The sequence below is a fragment of the Aulonocara sp. 'chitande type north' Nkhata Bay genome, linkage group LG4 (assembly GCF_057382095.1).
Source record: "Aulonocara sp. 'chitande type north' Nkhata Bay isolate Kocher_YH1m ecotype deep benthic linkage group LG4, A_spYH_male_GT1.1, whole genome shotgun sequence".
Taxonomy (NCBI): Eukaryota; Metazoa; Chordata; class Actinopteri; order Cichliformes; family Cichlidae; genus Aulonocara; species Aulonocara sp. 'chitande type north' Nkhata Bay.
In genome coordinates, this window is record NC_141347.1 from 30,964,921 (window position 1) to 30,985,648 (window position 20,728).

A 20,728-nucleotide genomic window follows, 5' to 3' on the forward strand; every position below is an offset into this window, starting at 1 on the left:
ACGGGATGAATCCATGTTTTCATGTTGTTTACACAAATTCTGACTCTACCATCTTAATGTCACAGTAGAGATCAAGATTTTTCCAATCTTCTTGTCCAATTTTGCTGTTCCTATGTGAATAGTAGCTGCAGTTTTACATTCTTTGGCCATGATTATACTCAGCTGCAGACACTGACGCAAACAGCTGGAGGCTCCAAGTCTGAGTAGTCAATGGCGATGTCAGCGTCAACCTCAATTTTATTTCTCTAGGACATTTCATTGTATGAAGACATAAAGATAAAAGCATGAAAATCAGGTCTACAATGGCTTAAGGCAATAAAATAACAACAAAATAAAACTTTACACAGATAAAATACAATTTAGTGTTCACATACACGCACAGATACACACAATTTTTGACAGTAGCCCCAACGTGTGAGAATAAAAAGTGTTTGAATATGGTTTTTTTTAATGTAGATAAAGTTCTAAGTCAGTGGGCAGATTGTTTTTAAGAAACAGTAACTGAAAGCACCCTGAGAAGAGTTTTGCACCTGATGACCTGAGGGTCCAACTGGGTTATAAACACTAAACAGTCAGAGATGCACTCTGAGAGCAAACCACTGAGTTCTTTATGAACTAATACAGCTCTTCCTGTTGTATTTCTTTGAATTCCACTGCCTGAGGCGAATGCATAGTTCATGCATGGTTCATGGTGCTGTTTTGTTTGCTTTAAAGAACAGTAACTAATAACATGAGTGCATCATCTTATCTTTTTAATGATTGTTTGAATTTTTGTTTTTTATTTACACTACAGGGCTTAATAAAACTAAATAACTCTTCAAGTCATTCAGCTTTATGAGATTCATGATTCCTTTGATTTCTTTATTCTAAGAATGAGTTTGATTTCTTGTGACTAAAATGTTGTTTCCCAGTCATGTTTTCACAGTTATTGTAGAAAGATGACCCTAGTATTCCAGTTTTGTTTCCTGTCAGGTTTTATGGCATTTGAGATGCCTGATAAATAGGTTTCTGTTTAACTTTTAGTTCAGAATTGCTGTTTTTCAACTCCTACTTAGAGTTTATTTGTGTTTAACTTCTTTAGTCTGTCTTGTCTTCCTATGGTTATACTTAGGGGTGTGAGTGTGTGTAAAAATGATAAGGCATGCGCAACTGGGTGAATGAGACTTGATTTTTATTTAGTTTAGTTCTTTTTTTTTTTGTCGTGCATTTGGTTCTTCCTGCACACCCTCCAAACCCATGATTGGGAAGTAAAAGCAACATTTAACCCAATTTGTACATCAAATACACAGTGATTTCTTCACTGATAGACAGATCATGTGACTCCGGACTCCAGTAAGCAGCTGTAATGTGTTTGTCACAGTATGTAAAACTTCCAAGTGTCAAGTGTTTTGCAGATAGCTAAAGTCCTGGGAAGATAATGTGCATTTACACTTGGCATACATCATGAGGCACTAGCAGAAACATAGGTAAAATGTTGTTGTTGTTTTCCATTTGCATGGAATAACCACAATAAGGACTAGGCCACGACTAGAAAAGGGGAAGCCAGTGTCACTAGTGTATCATAGGGCAGTCAGACAAACACTTTGCTTCAGTTGCTGTCTGATTATTCAATAACCCAGACGTCTGGTTTTCCATCATTACAGGCTGCCCTGCTGCCTCCCACAGCAGTCATTAGCTTGTTACAGACAATGCCAATTCCATCCAAAGACTCCATTAGCAATTTAACCACATTAAAGGCAAAGAAGTAACTTTTCATAATGACATTCATAATCTTGTAAAACAACAGAGTTCCTCACCACCGTGTAACCCTGTGCCTGTGTGAAGCCCTCAGGCTCTCTAATGACATAAGATCGTGTTATTAACTTTTAATTATACATATGTCAGGAGTAGAAGGAGAAATTGGCAAATAAATAAATAAAAATAAAAAAGTTCTGTGCAAATTTTTCACATGTCTAAATTGGCTTACACAGGATCAGCTGTGAAGGTCTGTATGTTCTTAAAAATTGGTAAACACAGTTAAAATGTGTATGTGAGAGGACAAAAGCAAATTTATTACAGTTTATTGCAGCAGGGAGGGTGACAGTGGATGAGCGATGGGTTGGAGGAAGCAAAGGATGGAAGGTGTGCAAAGTACTTCCTCCATAAAGTCATGCTATATGCAAATGTAACAAGACAGAGATTCTTTGTTGTGCAACAAGTCACCTTTTAATAACAAATAACTTGCTGGTTATCTGATTCCTCTGTAAAACTGTGTCATTAATGGTGTAATAAAAGAACAAATGTAAGCCTGTTCCTCCATGTCTATACAAGGTGGGACTTTTGCTGAAAGTACACTGAGCTTCCTTTCAGGCTTTTAAGGTCAAGAGGCCGCATGCTGCAAACATCACCAATCTGCATGTTTCCTGCCAGCTTGCATGTTATTCTTTGCAGTGCATTCTCCTTCACGATGCTTTAATAGACAGCAGAATTCATGGCTCCATTTAACACAGCAAGTCTGTCAGGTCCCAAGGCATATAAACAGCCCCAGACCATCACACCTCCACCACCATATTTTACTGTTGCTATGATGTTCCTTTTCTGAAATGCTGTGTTACTTTTACACCAGGCCTCAAACTTTCCAAAGAGTTCAGCTATTTTCTCATCAGTTCACAAAATATTTTCCCAAAAGTTTTGAGTTTCAAATGTGAGATGAGCCTTTGTTCTTTTTGGTCAGCAGTGGTTTTCTCCTTGAAATCTCCCATGGATGCCATTTTTGCTCAGTCTGTTTCTTATTGTTGTATCACGAACTCTGACCTTAACTGAGACAAGTGAAGCCTGCGGTTCTTTAATGTTGTTCTGGGTTCTTTTATGTCCTCCTGGATGAGTTGTCGATGTGTTCTTGAAGTAAGTTTAGTAGGCTGATCACTCCTGGGAATGTTCACCACTGTTCCAAGTTTTCTCCACTGTGGTTCACTGGAGCCTTAGAAATAACTTTGTAACTCTTTCCAGGCTGATAAATGTCAGTGACTTTGTTTCTCGGGTGTTTCTTTAGATCATGACGTAATGTGTTGCTTTTTAAACTCTTTTGGCCTGGTTCACTTTGTATTTACTCAGGCTATCTTTGTCTAATATTTACAATTTGTTTAATGATCTGAAACATGTAAATGTGACAAATATCCGAAACTCTAGGAAATCAGGAAGGGGGCAAACACTTTTTCACACCACTGTATACATCAAATGGGGACACAGTATATTTCCAGAGTTTCAGAAACACAACCAAAACACCAAAATAAACAAAACAAAGAAATAATCTTTATGTCCAAGCAAATTAATCATAGCATCTTACTTATCAACAATTACATGACATGCATGAAATATTACTTATCTTATCAACACAAGGGGAAGTCCCAGTGATTCTGGTGTTGGTGGTGGTGATAAGCGTGCAGTAGTAGTAGCCAAATTAGTTATTAGATATTCTGGTTCCAGCTTCTTGTATGTAAAGATTTTTCCATCTTTGTTATAAGCAGTATTTATGTGGGTTGTTGTTTATAAATTCAGGCCATTCGTGCTTATTGTTACTTTTTCTTTTTACTAAATTTTATTCTATTTATTGAAGACATAAATGCAGGATGTTGATAACACAATTAACCTAAGGCAAGCTTTTAATGCTAATGACAAAGTCCAGCAGGAATCCAGGAAACTCAGGACTCAGGAAGACAGAATGAATGTAAACACCCAGGCAAGACTAGAAAACCAGACATTGGAAACACAAAGCTGGAAACAAACAGCAAGCATCAGAAAACAAGGAAAAGAGAGGGATGACTCAACAAAGGATCAGGGGAGACAGAGATAACAGACACTAACATGCAAACTTGGCACAGAAGTGCAGAAAGGGGAAAGCTAAGGAAACAATAAGAGAATGTACAAAATAAATCTGAGGCAGAGAACCAAAAACTGACAAAAAGACTCTGGATACTTAGAATAAATAATAATTATCAAACTAAAAACCAAAAGGAATGTTAAATAATAAAAAAGAATTCAAGCCCTCTTGAAAAACCCTCTGTCCAATGCCCAGGACCACGACATTCATAATTAATTCAGGTTTGGAACAACTAAACCTTATTTATTATTTTGATTGTGCTTTTTTCTCCCTAATTGGTTCCATCTGCCGAGGCTTGGCTCAAAACTTTCTCTTGGATGTCATTATGGCCTTTGGGACTTCTTGGTCACTTTATGGAATATTTGGTGGATTTTCTCAAGCTGCAATCCTTTAAATTTAAATTGTCAACTTCCACGGCTGTGACTATTGAATGTCTCCACATGGGAGTGTTGCAGAAGACATGGGCCTTAGGGAGGGAATATTGGGGTCGTGTGGTTTGGAACAGCTGATCCTTGTGCATTCCAAAGCTGTTTAGTGGTTGGTATTTTTATGCCTCAGTGATCTATTGCCTCCCTGTACAGCTCAGAAAAATCACAACCAAAACACAAAATAGTCAAATGATATCAACAGGCAAGCACATCTTGAAAAGGAACAAACAAACACAGATTCCGAGAAACAGTAGTTCACTCTGAAACGCAGTGCACCTGCAGATGCTGTTCATTTAACTGTGGTTAAAAGTTGCAAGAGTGAAACATCTCTGGCAGGTGGTTCAAATCAAACTTTTGAGAAATCCCATGCTGCAACCACTAGATGCCAACAAACCTTGAAAATTAACAAAGTTTATTTGCCCATTTATGGATCAAAATTATGTACACATTTGACAGGTTCATTGAGAACACATGGAAAATCCATCAGTTTGAGCTGGTTTGGGTTGTGGGTCAGTAGAAGTCATAACAGCGGCCTAAGAGAGTTCACTGAAGGATTACTGTTCTTCAGAAAGCAGGAAATAAAATTAATCACAACAGGATTAGTCACGGGGGGAAAGGCATAGGGGATGAAGTTAAATTGTATAGCCACATGGAAAACTAATTTAGAGAGAAACATGACTAAGCAAGTTCCAAAGGATGTGAAACCCATGATCCAAACATGGATCCACAAAAAACAAGCACATTCATACACATTCAGTCAGTGACAATTTTCTGCTTCTTAAGACTTACAAGTATTACAGATTTTATTTACCTTTGTGATTTTTCTCATTTAAAATTTTCTACCACAAACAACTGTAAAAATGAAAAAAAAAAAACATATCTTTGTAGAATGCAGTTTCTATACTGAATAAATAAAACGATAGATGGATAGATATGTTGAATTGAATTTAAGGGGTAATTTGCTGGTTCACATTCATGTCCTTGCTCACAAGATAGATATCTGCCCTGTGTATGCATATCAGTGTGTAGGTATGAACATACTTGTGTTTGTGTACATGGGCGACTGACAGGACAGCTACAAGTAAGATGAATATTGCTTTCAATCATTAAACAGAATGCACTGGCCCCCCCGGGCCATGAAAATGAATGCTTGTTTACTTTGGAAACATCAGTTTGACAAAACAATCAATTTAAAGGCTACTTTTTTTTAACCTTTTAATAACATTTTCTTTTCATCATTAAAATGATAAGCTAATTTTGATTGAATTCTTTTCTACCAAAGTTACCCAGGATGATAAAGGAGGTGAAAATTTAGTGCTTAATAAGTGTGCGACAGTCGTTGAGAGTACTTCTTGCTCTTCTAACTTTCAATGTATAGCATGGTGCAACTTTCAAGTACAATCTAGAATAATACAAAAACAGTAAGCACTGACTGATAGAAAGAAAAAGAGCAGCAGCAGATTCTTATTTCACTACTTAATATACTACTTTTGTAAAATAACTGGGTATAAAATATTACAATTATTACAAACACACAAGCCTTATATAAACTGCATAGACCACCTCACAATTAACTTTATCCATCCAGGTCCAGAGCTGCATCGTCCTCCACCAACAAACTGCAGTATGGACAAACAACTCAAAGGTTGACTGAGTTGTTTCAGTAATAGTTCTATTTCTGGTAAAAATGCAAAGCTGTCTTTCACAGTGTATACAAATTGATACTGTTAAACATTTTAATTTGCATTACAAGCAACAAGCAAATATGCTGCTTAAACATGTTCACCACTATGCTGTGTGAACATGTAAACTCCACCTATACTGTTTTATCACTGGTGTAACTCTGTTGCAGAGTAAATTAGGAATAAGGCCATATTGTTACAGCTTTGGGAGCCCATTATCACTTTGTGGAAGCTAGAGTAACTTAAATAATACAAGAACTTCTTTCATTGCCACTCTGGGAACTACCGATAGCAGTGGTTAACTTTGGGACCAGCAATGTTGTGCCACCCTGCTGGGTTTTGCTTTTTTTTTTTTTTTTTAAATCAACAGATCCAATATATTTTTATATACATTGAACCAGCACTAAATTAAGTGGAGAAATGCTAAACATCAACTTTCAGCAAAAGAATGTAACCACTTGGCACACATACTTCATAACAGGTGTTATTTAAGTATATGCGTTTGGTTTTTATTGCCCATTTATTGAATGTACGTGCACAGACAGATGTATATTTGGTCGCATGTAATAAAACATGTCACCGTGTGTTAAGCCTTCAGGTTTTCTCAATTAAAAGATATTGCTAATGCATTAGTGCAGGGGTGGGCAATTCCAGGCCCTGAGAGCCAGTGTCCTGCAGGTTTTAGATCTCACCTTGGGTCAACACACCTGAATCGCAAGATTAGTTCGTTACCAGGCCTCTGGAGAACTTCAGGACATGTTGAGGAGCTCATTTAGCCATTTAAATCAGCCGTGTTGGTTCAAAGACATCTAAAACCTGCAGGGACACCGGCCGTCGAGGCCTGGAGTTGCCCACCCCTGCATTAATGTCATCATGATGGAAGTAAACACACAAGACTACTGTTGTGTTTATGTACACTTTTATTATCAGCACTTGACAGGTGGCAGTCAGGCAGGACATAAAAAGCCAGATTACTTCTTTGTCTCCTCCTCCTTGGACAAGTTCTTGATGATCTCCTCCTTCTTGGCCTGGAGACGCTCCTCTCGGCGCTTGCGGGCCTCTCTTGTCTTGGAACGACGAGCCTCGGCCTGATCGCTGCAGGACAAACAGGAGAGACACCCGTGTTCATACAGTGCATAATCACAGCCACCACAGCTATTTTACCACAGATGTTTAACATCAGTGTGTTTTCTTTTTAGTTGACTAAATCCTTAAAACTGACACACTAAAGACTGAAAACATCCTTTATGTAAGGGCGGAACAAAAACACTGATCTTTTAGTTCTTCCCTCACAACAGGAGGACAAAGGAGGGGGGAACAACTAAGCTGTAGTGCCTCTGCACCTCACTGTACAATACCTTGTGCAATACTTTTTGTAAATAGTCAACAGTGCAATAGACTCAATACTTGAAATGTGCAATTCACTTGTATTTTTATTTTTTATTCCTATTTATTCTATTTATCCCCTTTGTATATTTTATTTATATTTGTCTCTGTATTTATATATGTGTGTGTGTGTGTGTGTGTGTGTGTGTGTGTGTGTGTGTGTATATATATATATATAACAGTTCTGTAACTGTAACTTCGGTCGTTGCTGTGCTTTTTTTGGAAGTCGAATTTCCCAGAGGAACCCACCCGAGGGATTAATAAAGTTCTATCTTATCTTATCTTAAAGATGCAGGTATAGTCAACACAATCCACAGATCATTAGCATTGCTAACACCCAACAAACAAGACTCCTTCACAGTCGCTATGGAGTTTTTCGAACAAACCGATCTAGCGTAACCAACCCTCTGCACTTAAGCTGCACAGGCAGCAGAGCACTTTCTCTAACAGACTGATTTAGGTTTTTTTGTCACAAGAACAGACACCAGAAATCTTTCAGACCTCAAGCAGTAACTCTCCACAGAGCACATCTGTGTAGCAGATAAATCTCTGCTCTTGTCTGAAGAGCTTTATTTCAACCCTCCACAGCTACTTGTGCTTCTGTATTTATCGAGCCATTTTACTTCAGGTTTTGCCCTGCAGTTGATTTAGATTTTAATTTGCTGAGCTTATTCATTTCTATTTTAGCTTTTCTTTTGACTTTACTGAAATGTTTTGTTTCGTCTTTCTAGACTTTTCGTGGTCAGGGCACATGTTTTAACCTGGGCTTTCAAAACAATCCAGATGCCACAAATAGACGTCACTGTGCCAATTAAAGATGTAAAAATACTTACGCCAGGAGCTTCTTGCGGGCCTTGTCTGCCTTCAGCTTGTGAATGTGCTCCATAAGGATGCGCTTGTTCTTGAACACATTACCCTTAGCTCTCAGGTAGAGGCTGTGGTACCTGAAACGGATCATGTGGAAAATAAATGAAGGGCATCACAATTAAATAAAACAAAAAACAAGAACAACGCTCACCCACACAAAGTGAGGGAAAAGGATTTAAAAGCAAATTCTTTAGCCCAAGAATAATTCTATAAATACCAGCACATTTCACTGAGCTGACTTTATTAACTAAAAATCAACTAGATTTTAGAGTGTTCAGAGAGTCTTTATTTAACCACTGCAGAACCTACATGTGCCTGTCAATCTTCTTGGACTCCCTGTAGCGACGCAGCAGACGACGCAAGATCCTCATGCGGCGCATCCAGGTCAGCTTCTCGGGCATACGAGCGTTGGCAGTACCCTTTCTCTTACCTGGACACGCAATAAAGACACATCAAGTACCGATGATAACGCAAACAAAATTTAAATTAGCTTTGTCTTTCAATATCATCTTAAAAATGTAATCACTTTCTGCTTTGCTTTGCAAGTTTTAACCTACCGTAGCCTGTGTGTCTTCCCTTGCGACGCGCTAGTGTGTTCTTGCGGCAGCGGGCCCTGGAGTGGACCGTAACAGGTTTGCGGATGATAAGACCATCCTTTACCAGTTTACGGATCTGCTGGCCTGAAAATGGAAGAAAATAAAATGAGACGATAGGATGCAATGAATACCACCTTTGTGGTTTCTACCTATCAAAGCAGTGCTGAGTAGGATCCTCGGATATCCGCAATTCATTCACCAAGTACAGAAGAGTGTTAACTAATATTAAAAATTTCCACCCCCAAAAAACCCAAACTAGAAAGTAGAACTGCTCCAGAGCGCTTATGCTGCAGTTAAATACTAGATAATTGTTTTGGTCAACACTGTAATGAATTACTTAACAATCATTAACCTAACAAACTATTAAATTATTGAAATTTTAAAAAATGAAACCAAGATTAAATATTTAGCAGCTCCACCTAAATCCCTTCAGATGGGCGTCTGACATAAAAACTGCCAAATCAAACTGAGGAGGCCTGCTGCGTTAGTTTCCAGTGTTGATACACATTAACACTGGAGTTCACCTGTAAGATTGTGATGTTATAAATTCACTGTGCATCGAGTATGCAGGGCACTTAGTTTATTTAGCTGAGCTGATCCTCTGGCTCAGTTTTGGTCACACACGTGTAGATAACTTTGCATGAGCCGGTGAACTTTTAAACTGAGCCGCTAACAAGGCGTTAAGGACAAACTACAAAACTACTTTTTGTTCTGCTTACGGGAGTTGGCGTTGGCGATCTCGTTGGTCTCATTGGGGTCCAGCCAGACCTTCTTCTTGCCGCAGCGTAGTACGCTGGAGGCCAGCCTCTTCTGGAGCCTGAGCATGCTGCGGGAGGCACAAACAACCACCGGTCAGAATTACAGCTGAGATTAGACCCCCAAAATTTGTTCCTGTAGTCTTAAAAGCAGAATGTCTTTTTAAGGCTGTAAAAGTGTTGTTAACACACCAAAGAATTACGAGAGGATTAGTTAAAAGCTAGCTGTACGGCTAACTACCAGCCGGGCTGACAACATGGCCTCTCCGTCTGCTACATCGTGTTACACAAAGCACCGTAAAAACATGCCATGCTAACTTTGGACAGATCTATAAACTTTATATATTGATAAAAAGGGACTTTGCGTGTCTTAATAAAATGGTACGATACTGAAAGCTGCGCATTTTAACGCTTAAATTTTTGACTTTTACTATGGAATCGCCTCGGCTCCTACCTCATGGCTGCTACTTCAGTAGGAAAAGGAAGGCTTCAGAGACGGACCGGAAGCTACCATTTCTGAGGAGAGTCCATCTCTGATCTGTGAAACAGCTCGATGTCGACCCATACAATAATGGACATTATTATCACTTTAATTTTTACATAATGATACTATATATCCATATTGGAGCAATAAATACATAGGAAAGTGACAGAGAGAAAGGAAGTCTTTATCGCATTTTAAAAGTTTATACCGGTGACATCCCCTTTTGCCAAATAATGGCACTGCCCGGCATTGCTGCACTGCATTATGGGTGGAGAGGTAATTGGGTGTTTTCTGACGTTACACCACATGATAGCGGTGTTGAGACAAAAACTCGAACAAACCATGAACGTTAAAAAATATTTAAATACATTTTTCTATTCTTAGTTTCACTTTGAATCCTAAAGGTTTGTTTTTCCTTTTAAAAAAATTACAGGACAGCCCCCTTTTATTATCCTGCAAGTGGCGTTGCGTTCGAGTCAATGAAAGGACAACGTAACTAAAATGACAATGACATTTTTTTTAATATTAAAAAATTAATATGACATATAGTAGTATATCATCAAGTCATTAAACGTCTGGAATATTGATGTGGTCATATTAGCAGTTGTTAATCAGTTTCAGCTGCTTTGGTGATAATCAAACCAACAACAGGTGCACTAGACGAGAAGCAATGAGACATAACCCATGAACAGGAATGGTGTTACAGGTCACTGACAATTTTTCACTCCTCATCTTATCTTTTGACTCTTTTTTCAGTAATCTCACATTTGACTAGGGTCAGTGTTAAGACAAACGCAAAACCTGGACCATACCGAAGTGGCACAGGTATGGTCAAGGTTTTGACGTCAAGTCCTCAGGCCACCATCATGAGGAGTATTTGTGATTGCTTAGGCAGAGACATTAACACCAGTGGCCTGCTGAAGATCATTTTGTAGGGCTCTTGCAGTGCTCAATCTGTTGCTTTAACAAAAGACCAGACACTGGTCATTCAGATGGTTTAAGGACCTTCTTCAGTTCTGTCTAGCTCTTCAGAGAGCTATGTTGGGAGAGACTGCAAACCTTCTGGCAATGGCATCCTCTAATGATCCCTGTGCCTCTCACATATCAGAGTAGGTTCACACTGAGCACACGTGATAGATCTGGAAGTGTCTGGAGAAGCTGTGGAGAACGTTATGCTGCCTGTTACATCATTCTTCATGACTGGTTTGGTGGTGGTCAGTGATGTTGTGGAGAGACATATCCATAGAAGAACACACAGTGCTGGTGCAGTAGGTCCTGGGTTCCTCTTGGCGCATAACAACGCCCAACCACGTGGAAACAGTATGCACTCTCACCTGACTTAAATCCAGTTGAACACATCTGGGTCATTATCTTTCTGTCCATCTAAAACCACCAAGTTGCACTCAGACAGTCCAAGATCTCAGTGATGGCTTGGTTCAGATATGGGAGAATATCCAACCAGAATGCATCCTTCATTTATTAGTTTAGCTTTTCTCACAACATTGTCAGGCATGCACACAAACACGTAGGAACCATACAAACTACTGAGTACCATTTTGAGTTGCTGCAATAAAATTTTGACAAAACAGACTAGCCTGAGGTATCGCTGTTCACTTTTATTTTTTATTTTTTATTGGTTATCTTTGAATTTAGCCCTCTGTAGGTTGATCATTTTCACTGACATCAAACAATGTGGTCTCCTTTTGTTCCATAACCAGTGTAGAAAAATAATTGCTATTTCCAACAAAAAGAAATTGCAAGGAGAAACGTTTCCCATAATATTGCACAAAATATAATTATCTTCACACTGTCTGAACTGTGAGTGATGTAGTGTGAAATTCACCATGTAAAGGTGTAAAAGCCGCTGAGTAAATAATTAACCTGCTGAGTAAAATAGCAAAAGTGTGATTGAGAACCAGGAGTGTCAAGAATGACAAATAAAGATCATTTTCAGCTACTTGAAAACATATAGTTTGAGCTTTGTTATTCTACTAGAAGCAGTCTTTGGAAGATGGGTACACTGTGCTCATAAAGGGATGAACATGGTCAGCAACAATACTCAAGTAGGGTGGTATTTGAATAATGTCTGATGGGCACAAAATGTGCCACAAAGTATCCCCCATACCATCACATCACCGCCAGCAACCTGAACCACTGATATACAGGATGGGCCATTTATATGGATACAGCGTAATAAAATGGGAATGATTGCTGATATGATATTAAAGTCCTGTTTGTGGCACATTAGTATATGTGAGGGGGCAAACTCCTCAAGATGGGTGGTGACCATGGTGGCCATTTAGAAGTCGGCCATCTTGGATACAACTTTGTTTTTTCAATAGGAAGAGGGCCATGTGACACATCAAACTTATTGGTAATGTCACAAGAAAAACAATGGTGTGCTTGGTTTCAACGTAATTTTATTCTTTCATGAGCTATTTACAAGTTTCTCTTTGTTCACAGCCATTGACATGTCGAAGAAGTTAACACGTGAGGAGCGGATCGAAATTGTGTTGATATCTGGTGAACGCACTAACCGAGTCATTGCAGCAGATTTCAATGCAAGACACCCTACGAGACCACCCATCTCCCATGCTACAGTTAGCAAACTGCTTGCTAATATTCGTCCAAAATGCAGCTGCTCACCTTCTTACAGAACCCATAAGCTGAAGCATATCTCCCCTGTTCTGGCCTCCCTTCACTGGCTTCCTTTGTGTCTTTAAGCATTTATTGTATGTTTTTAAACCCCTTAATGGATTAATATTACCTTGCTGATCTTTTAACACTTATATATCAACTTATATATGAGTGTCTTCTTTAAAAATAAAGTTGGTTAGTGAGTGGGATTCTTGTGAATAGACTTACAAAAAATAGCCATCTGATACATTACCATTTGACCGGCCACTTAGTAAGAATGCTGTTATAGTATCCTCTGCTTTTCATCCACACCAGGAGCAGCAGCCCATCACTATGGCAACACTGCAAACCTGTTGTGTGGGTGAATGAGGACCACTTGTGTGACTTCTTCACCTCAGGTAATACGAGTGAAAATCACCATCTGAGGGGGAAGTTCAACACAAAGTACTAGATCATCAACTCTCCTCCTCACTGCAGAGGAATGTGTCATCCAGCAAGAGAGAAAACAATCTATAAACTCCATGAACTTTGTGTTGGGCCACTGTCTGCCCAGGAAGAGAAGCAATATAGCTCATCTGAACTGCCATAGCTTTTGGAGGCCTCGGTGCGTAGTCTCTGTTGTCCTCTGGTGCAAATAACACCCCAGTTTGAGTTACGTTTTTGCTTTGCAGGGGAAACAAAAATGCCTTCCCTTAACAAATATCGAACAAAAGGCTGCTCATTTGCAATGCAATCTTGCATCTAATTAGCATTATTGGAACCTAATGCTTCAAACAAATTATAATAATGCCAATCTTGATTCTATCTAATAATTCAGTAAATGTGCATAGATGTACAATGAGCATCTCTCATTTCTTCTGAATCCACAGCTTAGAATAAATAAGTGTTTCCATAGCATTTGTTCACTCACTCCTGACCGAGACACATTTTCAAATTTAAATCAGCCCTGCACTCTTGCTTCCCTTAAGATTTGAATCCCTGCCATTAAGAGGTGCAATTAATTGGCTGTTGTTATACTTTAACATTTAATGGGTCAAAAAGTATTGATTTGTCTTCTGTAGTATCAACATCACTGAAAGTCTTTCTTCACTGAGCCAGTAAGGAATCTACTGAATCCTCCTATGAGCACCGGGATGCTACAGTGAGTGATATTTTTAATGTTGAAATCATCAGGATGTCAATCATAGTGAGTTTGAACTCCTATTTGTGAGATTTCATTCATATTGTTTATGAAATCATCACTCACATAAAAGGACACAAAAACACAGCAGGCAGAAACCAAAGAGCCGAGAAAATCACCATGTACTGAATTAAAATGTCGTGGCTGCACATTTATTATAGTGTTGATCCTTGTGGAAAAGTAAATGGATACTAGAGCTGACTACCTTGAGCTACCTTGGGTAGCAGTAGAGAGATTAAAAAAAAGAACACGAAAGGCTAGATAGAAAGTCCTGTTCTCCTGCTGCACATTATGTTCTTCTTGAAGGAGGATGTCAGCCAGTTGCTGCAGGAGAGTTAAAGGGACTATTCAGAGACATGACTACCATAATTTCAGTAAATATGTAAAATATGATAAAATATGAATATAAGTAAAATATGATCCGTTTTTGCTCCTTCCTCCTATGCAAAACTGAGCTCAGCGGAAGTATGACCTGCAGCCGCAGAGGACGATCTTGTGAGTGGGCATCAACACTGAATCAGGACGTCACACTGATTTCCCCCCAGAAGGGCTTTATCAAAGACTGCTGCAGGTGTGGGGTTCATTTTCCTTTATGACTGGTTGATACAAGAGGAGGAGGTGGATGAATCATCCCTTTGTTTATTCAGATTTACACGGATATCATCAATGCTCTTGTAACAGTTGCTATCGTAATGCAGTGTATCACCACATGGCGGCGCCTCCTGTCTCACGACTGGTGTCACCCCCTTTTTGTTCTTCTTCGCACTCCTCCTGTAATGGATGCTCCCGTGTGTACGCGGACTAGTGTGCTCTTCAGTAATGTGTGGTAGAGGTAGCACTTATTTTTGATATTGTAAATAAATGAGTACTTTTTGGAAAGTCAGAAGCTGTTGCTCATTCGCTATCCACCTGCACACCTCCGCGGCTGGCTTCATCTCCACCGCACGTTACACTCTGTGAACTCAGTGTTTATTACACTTCCGTGACTGTCGTCATCTAAAACTCATCAACACCCAAACCTAACGATAATTTTGGGAACCGGCTGCTCATTTCGATTTCAGCCATGCACTTGAGGTGGGAATAATTCGCTATAACAGTTGGCCGTATAAACATCTGAAAATGCCACACTGAATAATATGCAGGAATCAAATACCAAATGGACCCTCAGAGACTTGCACTTGCACTTGACTTTTTACAGCCTTTTAAGGTGTTTCGGGTCCTTTTTTTAGGGGACGCTCTTTGACTTTACAATCTCCATGAAGTATCACAGAAATGTGGAAGTTTGCATCAATAGATGTGAGTTAAAACTGCATGATGAGCTTCAGCGAACAGCTAAAAAAGCTGAAAAACAGATGCATCAGACAGCATGAAAAAAACATTTTGAGATTAAACTTTTCTAAAGATCTTGAATAGTATAAATATTTTTTGGTCAGATTCAGTATACAAGACCTTTATTGTCAGTGTGGAAGCAACGTCACATAATGTATAGGAACAGAAGTGTTGGACCACACCACTTAATCTTTCAATTAAAGCAAAGCAAAGTGGATATTTGTAAATGGTAAATGGCCTGTATTTATATAGCGCCTTACTAGTCCCTAAGGACCCCAAAGCGCTTTACATATCCAGTCATCCACCCATTCACACACACAATCACACACTGATGATGGCAAGCTACATTGTAGCCACAGCCACCCTGGGGCGCACTGACAGAGGCGAGGCTGCCGAACACTGGCGCCACCGGGCCCTCTGACCACCACCAGTAGGCAACGGGTGAAGTGTCTTGCCCAAGGACACAACGACCGAGACTGTCCAAGCCGGGGCTCGAACCGGCAACCTTCCGATTACAAGGCGAACTCCCAACTCTTGAGCCACGATCGCCCTTTGTAGGAGCCAAAGCAACTCAGACACAAAGTGGGAGATCAAATAAAGTTAGTGGGTCCCTAACTAGTGTGCAAAAGTGGCCAACCATCTGCTGACAGAGTTCTAAATGTCCTTTGTCTTTAACATCAGCAGAAAAACTGTGCACCAAGTGCTTCATGGCATGGGTGTCCATGGCTAAGTAGCTTCTGGTGCACAGTTTTTGTCATACACCGGTAAAATTGAACATAAGAATATTGCACATCAGGACTGTACATGAAGTACAGTTCAGTGGTGTTGCAGCTGTTGTGAAGAATTTGAGTTTCAATCTGTTTGTGGATGCTTTTATAGCACTAAAGCACCCGCCTGCTGCAAGGAACTTGAACAAATGGTGTCCAGCATGTGTCTTTGTGAAGTTGCTCAGCACTCTTCAAGCAGTGAGTGATGCAGAGCTGTTCCAGAGATGGCTGGCAACAATGTTTTGTGCTGTTTTCAAAACACACTGGAGTGGCTTTTTGTCAGCTTTGGTGCTGCTACCTTACCAGGCTGTCATGCAGCTTGTGAGCGCAGTCTGTAAAATTTGGCAAGCCATTATAGGGGGGAGTTGGCTCTCTTTGACTTTTTTAATAAATAAAGGTGTCATCATCCCAGGAAAGGTGCTCAGTGATGTGAACCCCCAGAAACCAGAAGCTGAGGGCTCTTTTCATGGTCTCTGTATTGATGTATAGAGGTGTCTGTGGTTTTCTTTGTAGTCCTTGTTTGGTGGCATATTTGGTGTGATTATGTCCATGATTTCCTCAGTAAATGCATGCTAATAATTCTTTATTACTGAGGTGGGAGTACTGTACAATAACGTTGTTTTTTTTGTTTTTTGTTTTTTAATATATCAAAAATACTAGCGGACAAGAGAGTAGCAGAGGAGGAATATTCCAGCATCCAGAGCACATTGCCAAAAAAAGAATTTCTAAAAAAGAAGAAACTAAGAACTGTGACCTGATGCCTGAGTCGAGTTCAGCAGAACACTTTCGCAGCATTTTAAAGAGAAAGACAAACCAACCAAACCCTTCAGCAAAGAGGGTTTAAAAAATAGTTTGAACAGCGGAACAGCAACAAGATCTGTACTGTCCTGCATGTCAAAGACAATTTAATCTGTCATCAAAAGCAAAGGCAGAACAGGATGCAAATTAATGAAATAAATAAAAGATTTAAGTAATTAAAGTTGTACTGTTACACTGAGTCTCTACTGTGGAGCCTGCACTTATTACAGTAAACGCAGTTAAATCAAATCATGAGACTGCAAAAGTTTCCCCTCTACTCATGTGTCATGCTTCTGTTACTGGCTTCCATCTAATGTCTGTCCAACAGATACATTTAATATCGGGGCCTTAGGTTAACTAACGCCATCAAAAAGTCAAATCTGAGCAATTGAAAGGTGGCAAAAACTTTGCTTTCACTTTCGGTCTAAAACAATGTGCCTTAATAAAACAGGTGCATGCTACCTGCTCAGCATCAAATGACAAATCGGGAAATAGCTAGCTGAAGAGCTGGTTAAGGCATGGATGTTTTTAAGTTAGAGGACAACAAAGATAAAATGTATTGTTTACTGGATGTGTACTCATGGGATGGTTTGCCTATGCATCTGCCCACAAGTGATGATTTGCATTTAGCTGTCCACTCGTTTGTCTTTTCTGTTGTTGTTCCAACTACAAGAGACCAAAATTATGTTTAGTTTGATGATTTTGAAAGCTTTAAGTTAATCATTTATAACTTTTTTACTAGATAGATTAAAACTGTGAGATGATAGTGATTCGTTTTTTAAAAAATATTTCTGTATTTAGCTAGGTAACGCTAAATTTGGGCCCTCCTAGCAAATCAGACAGTCTTACCTGCTTCTGGGTCAGCATTATAGCTCAAAGTTTATTTATTTTATTTTATTTATTTATTTTACCCAAGGCCACATCAACATCATTCTCCTCTTCTTCAAATCATAGAGACGTAAGGCATTGAGACTCCCTGCTGCTTCAACAAACTAGCTGTCAAATTGAACTATTCTCACCCCCCATTACAGCCCCGCAGGACCTTTGATTCCTGGATCCCGGTGCGGGGACCAGTGGCTCAGCTTGACAGCCTATCCACACCCACAGCATCCATCGCTGCGTCTCGCTTCTCTCCATCAATCGATAAATGAGGGTGGGGTCTGTTCAGTGGGGCGTGGATCTCGGCTTCCAGCTGGAGTCTGTTGAGTTGAGCGCACACAAGGAAAAGAATCGACGTCAAGACAGAAAGAGAAACACAGAAACCCGAGAGTAGTTAGAAGATCCTGCCTTCAAAATAAAAGCCTGCCTGCGCTAGGTCGACTGATTTTGTAGCCATTAGTTTCTACTGTTACATCTTTCACAAATATAAATTTAACAAAACTGGTACCATATATTAGTTTTAGCACAAGTGTTTTGCATTGTTTACACAGTGCAAACAGTGAAAAAAAAACCATATTGTACTTAACCTTGATGTTGATAGGCAGGTTGTTTCAACTCTCAGGGAACAGTTCATCTCATTGTTCTTTTTTCAGCTGAGTGTAATTCCTTATGGCCAGCGTTGGGGTTATTATTCCAAAAATGTGACATATTACATGTTAATTACATACTTTTAAAAAGAAAAAGCCCAAGTAACACACTACGCCGACACGGCTTATGACTGGTTGTATGTTTGGGCCTATTGTCCTACTGCAGAGTAACACTTTGCATTACCGATGCATTTGAGCATTTTGCTAACCCTGAAAGCGCATAAGGACCACAGGGGTCAAAGTTCATAGGTCGTGCTGGATCAGATGTCCCCAAAGCATCCCTTAGTTGCTCTGCTGTGTGTTCAGGCTCTTTGCAAAAGCAGGTTCTGCCAGAGGTCTCTTACTGTGAAAAGGGAGTTCTGTCTCCCCACCACTGCCAAATTTATTTCTCTCTAATATTCTACAACCTTTACCTTCTTATACATAACAAACGTAGTTTTGAACATGTGCTATGCGGAATAAACACCGAAAACTTTCAAACAGGTAAAAATAACAAAACTTGTAGTGATGCTTCTTTCCTATTCAAAGAATTTTGTTTTGAAAGCAGGATAACCGGATGTACCCGTGCGTCACACCCATAACTTGACTCTTGTGTAAAAGCCTGGTGCGACAGTGTGTAACGCTATAGGCTGGAAGGAGGCAGCTGTTGCCATTATATTATCAACCAGCTTAGACGCATCAGCGGCTTCATTCTCTCCGAAGAAAAAAAAATAAAAAGATGAGTCGATCGACACCATCGTAAACACACGAAACTAGAAACTGAAAATAGATTTTTAAAAAGTTAAATCAAATGGTACAGAAAAGTAGTATGTCCAGGACGCCTTCGACCTCAACCCAGGAGATCCAAATGGACATGTTCGACCATCACCCACACACACAGGTAAGACCAAGACACGGGAAGAGGGTAAAGCTTAAATATTATGGGAGTATTATGTTAAAAATCCCACGTCTACTATTTTGAATTCATACTCTATATGATGCTGGTGACCATTAAAGCTGCTGCACTTCTGAAGATTAACAGGTTGTTCTCCAATTAAGTCGATAAATTTGCCTTCGGGGTGCCGAGACGCTCGTGTACGTTGCACGGATGAATTTAGTCAAATTAATGATTTTAAGAGGAAGTGAAATGGATGAAATATTCTAGTTTTTTGATTTATAGCTACATCCTTGTTCTGTGTTTAATTTTTTCTGGCGTTAATAAGTCTGTGCTATGTAACTGTGATGTGACGCTTGTTTATATGCCGTCTGACCAGAGGGTTCCCAGGAAAACCACGCCTTTGTTTAATTGATGTCTAATTATCGAGTAACATGTTGAATTGACCAGCTTCTTCTTTTTTGCGGGGGGGATTTAATAATTTCCATAAATGAAAGAGCGACTTGAGTTTTTCATAGGTGGAGTTGGTTTATGTTGTTGACATTTTTCCCATTTTGTAACCCCTCCTCCCAAAATACCAACAAATAAACAAACAAACATAAAATAAAATAATAATAACTCATTGATAGCTTTTATCTCCCCATGATGTCACCTGTTTTACAGCCACAAATACAGAGTGGCTTAGGAAGTGACATGACGTTGTGGGCATGTTTAGACATAAATGGATGACAAAAAAAAGAAAAAAAAAAGATGAGAATATCTAGAACAAACACACCCGCGCTGGGCTCAGTCATTATCTCTCTGGAGAAGGGGAAAAAAACAGAACACCTCACCATCACAGACAACCAGCGCTTCAAACCCTGCCAAGTCCCGCTCTCTCCTCTTTACTCCCACTTCTCCCCCTCAGCTCTCCATCCACTTTGAATGTGCCACTATGCCCATCCTGCTCTCGCCTTCTCACCTCATGTGAGATGTCTGTTTTTAGAAATCAGATCTTTATCTGCTGAGAGGCTGTGGTGAGAAGCAGATGGGCACGGCCCTTGTGCCAGGCAGATTAGATGTAAAGTTCATGTTGACCTGCAGTGGGCTACGCTGTTATATGCACTTGTGTTTCTGCTGTAGAGAGAGAAGAAGAAGAAAAAAAGACACATTTCTAATATCCTGCAGGAAATGGCCAGAGTTCTCTCACCAGCCAGTTCTTTAACACGGAAGAAGAAATGAACTGTGTGCCGAGAAATTATCCAGTTTCGGAGCCTGAGGGCAGCTTAGATTAAAGATTGTGTCTGCTGACCGCTGTCACATTGCAGATTAGTTGGGCTCTCTGAGCACAATATTGTATAGAAGGTTCTGGTTAAAAGAATGAAATATGTTTGTGATACCTTTCAGTGTGCCACCCTCCACCCCTTATACTCCCTGCCTTCCTGCTTTCATAAACAGCACCCTCCTTAATTATACACTTAATCTGGGAGGATGTTTACCAGCAGGAAGCTTCCCATCCCACTTCCTTTGGCATTTCTCTGCTCTTTGGTGACAGAAATCAGCTCCATCATGGCTCCAATC

General features: G+C 39.7%; 2 protein-coding genes across 4 annotated transcripts in view; one reads left to right on the top strand and one right to left on the bottom strand.

The window, feature by feature from the left end:
- Window positions 1-6,871: 6,871 nt before the first annotated feature.
- Window positions 6,872-10,097, bottom strand: rpl19 (ribosomal protein L19). Its single transcript, XM_086289857.1, has 6 exons — window positions 10,028-10,097; window positions 9,538-9,644; window positions 8,780-8,902; window positions 8,532-8,652; window positions 8,189-8,299; window positions 6,872-7,064 (listed from the first exon to the last, which is right to left on the bottom strand). Exons 1-6 carry the CDS (start codon window positions 10,030-10,032, stop codon window positions 6,941-6,943), a joined length of 591 nt encoding a protein of 196 aa, XP_086145983.1. The 5' UTR covers window positions 10,033-10,097; the 3' UTR covers window positions 6,872-6,940.
- An 8,807-nt stretch (window positions 10,098-18,904) lies between these two features.
- The window catches only part of cacnb1 (calcium channel, voltage-dependent, beta 1 subunit), a 41,571-nt gene continuing 39,747 nt past the window's right edge, over window positions 18,905-20,728 (top strand). For all 3 annotated transcript variants that reach the window (XM_086289858.1, XM_086289859.1, XM_086289860.1), the window contains exon 1: window positions 18,905-19,174. In XM_086289858.1, the coding sequence (XP_086145984.1) occupies window positions 19,085-19,174 (90 nt within the window). In that variant the 5' untranslated portion in view covers window positions 18,905-19,084. The remainder of the gene's footprint in view (window positions 19,175-20,728) is intronic.

Bases quoted from the DNA above. Each gene is read 5' to 3' on its own strand.
- rpl19 (XM_086289857.1), bottom strand. The intron at 8,903-9,537 runs GTAAGCAGAACA...TTCCATTTTCAG, and splicing joins GATCGCCAACGCCAACTCCC to GCCAGCAGATCCGTAAACTG. The intron at 8,653-8,779 runs GTAGGTTAAAAC...TTGCGTGTCCAG, and splicing joins GGGAAGACACACAGGCTACG to GTAAGAGAAAGGGTACTGCC.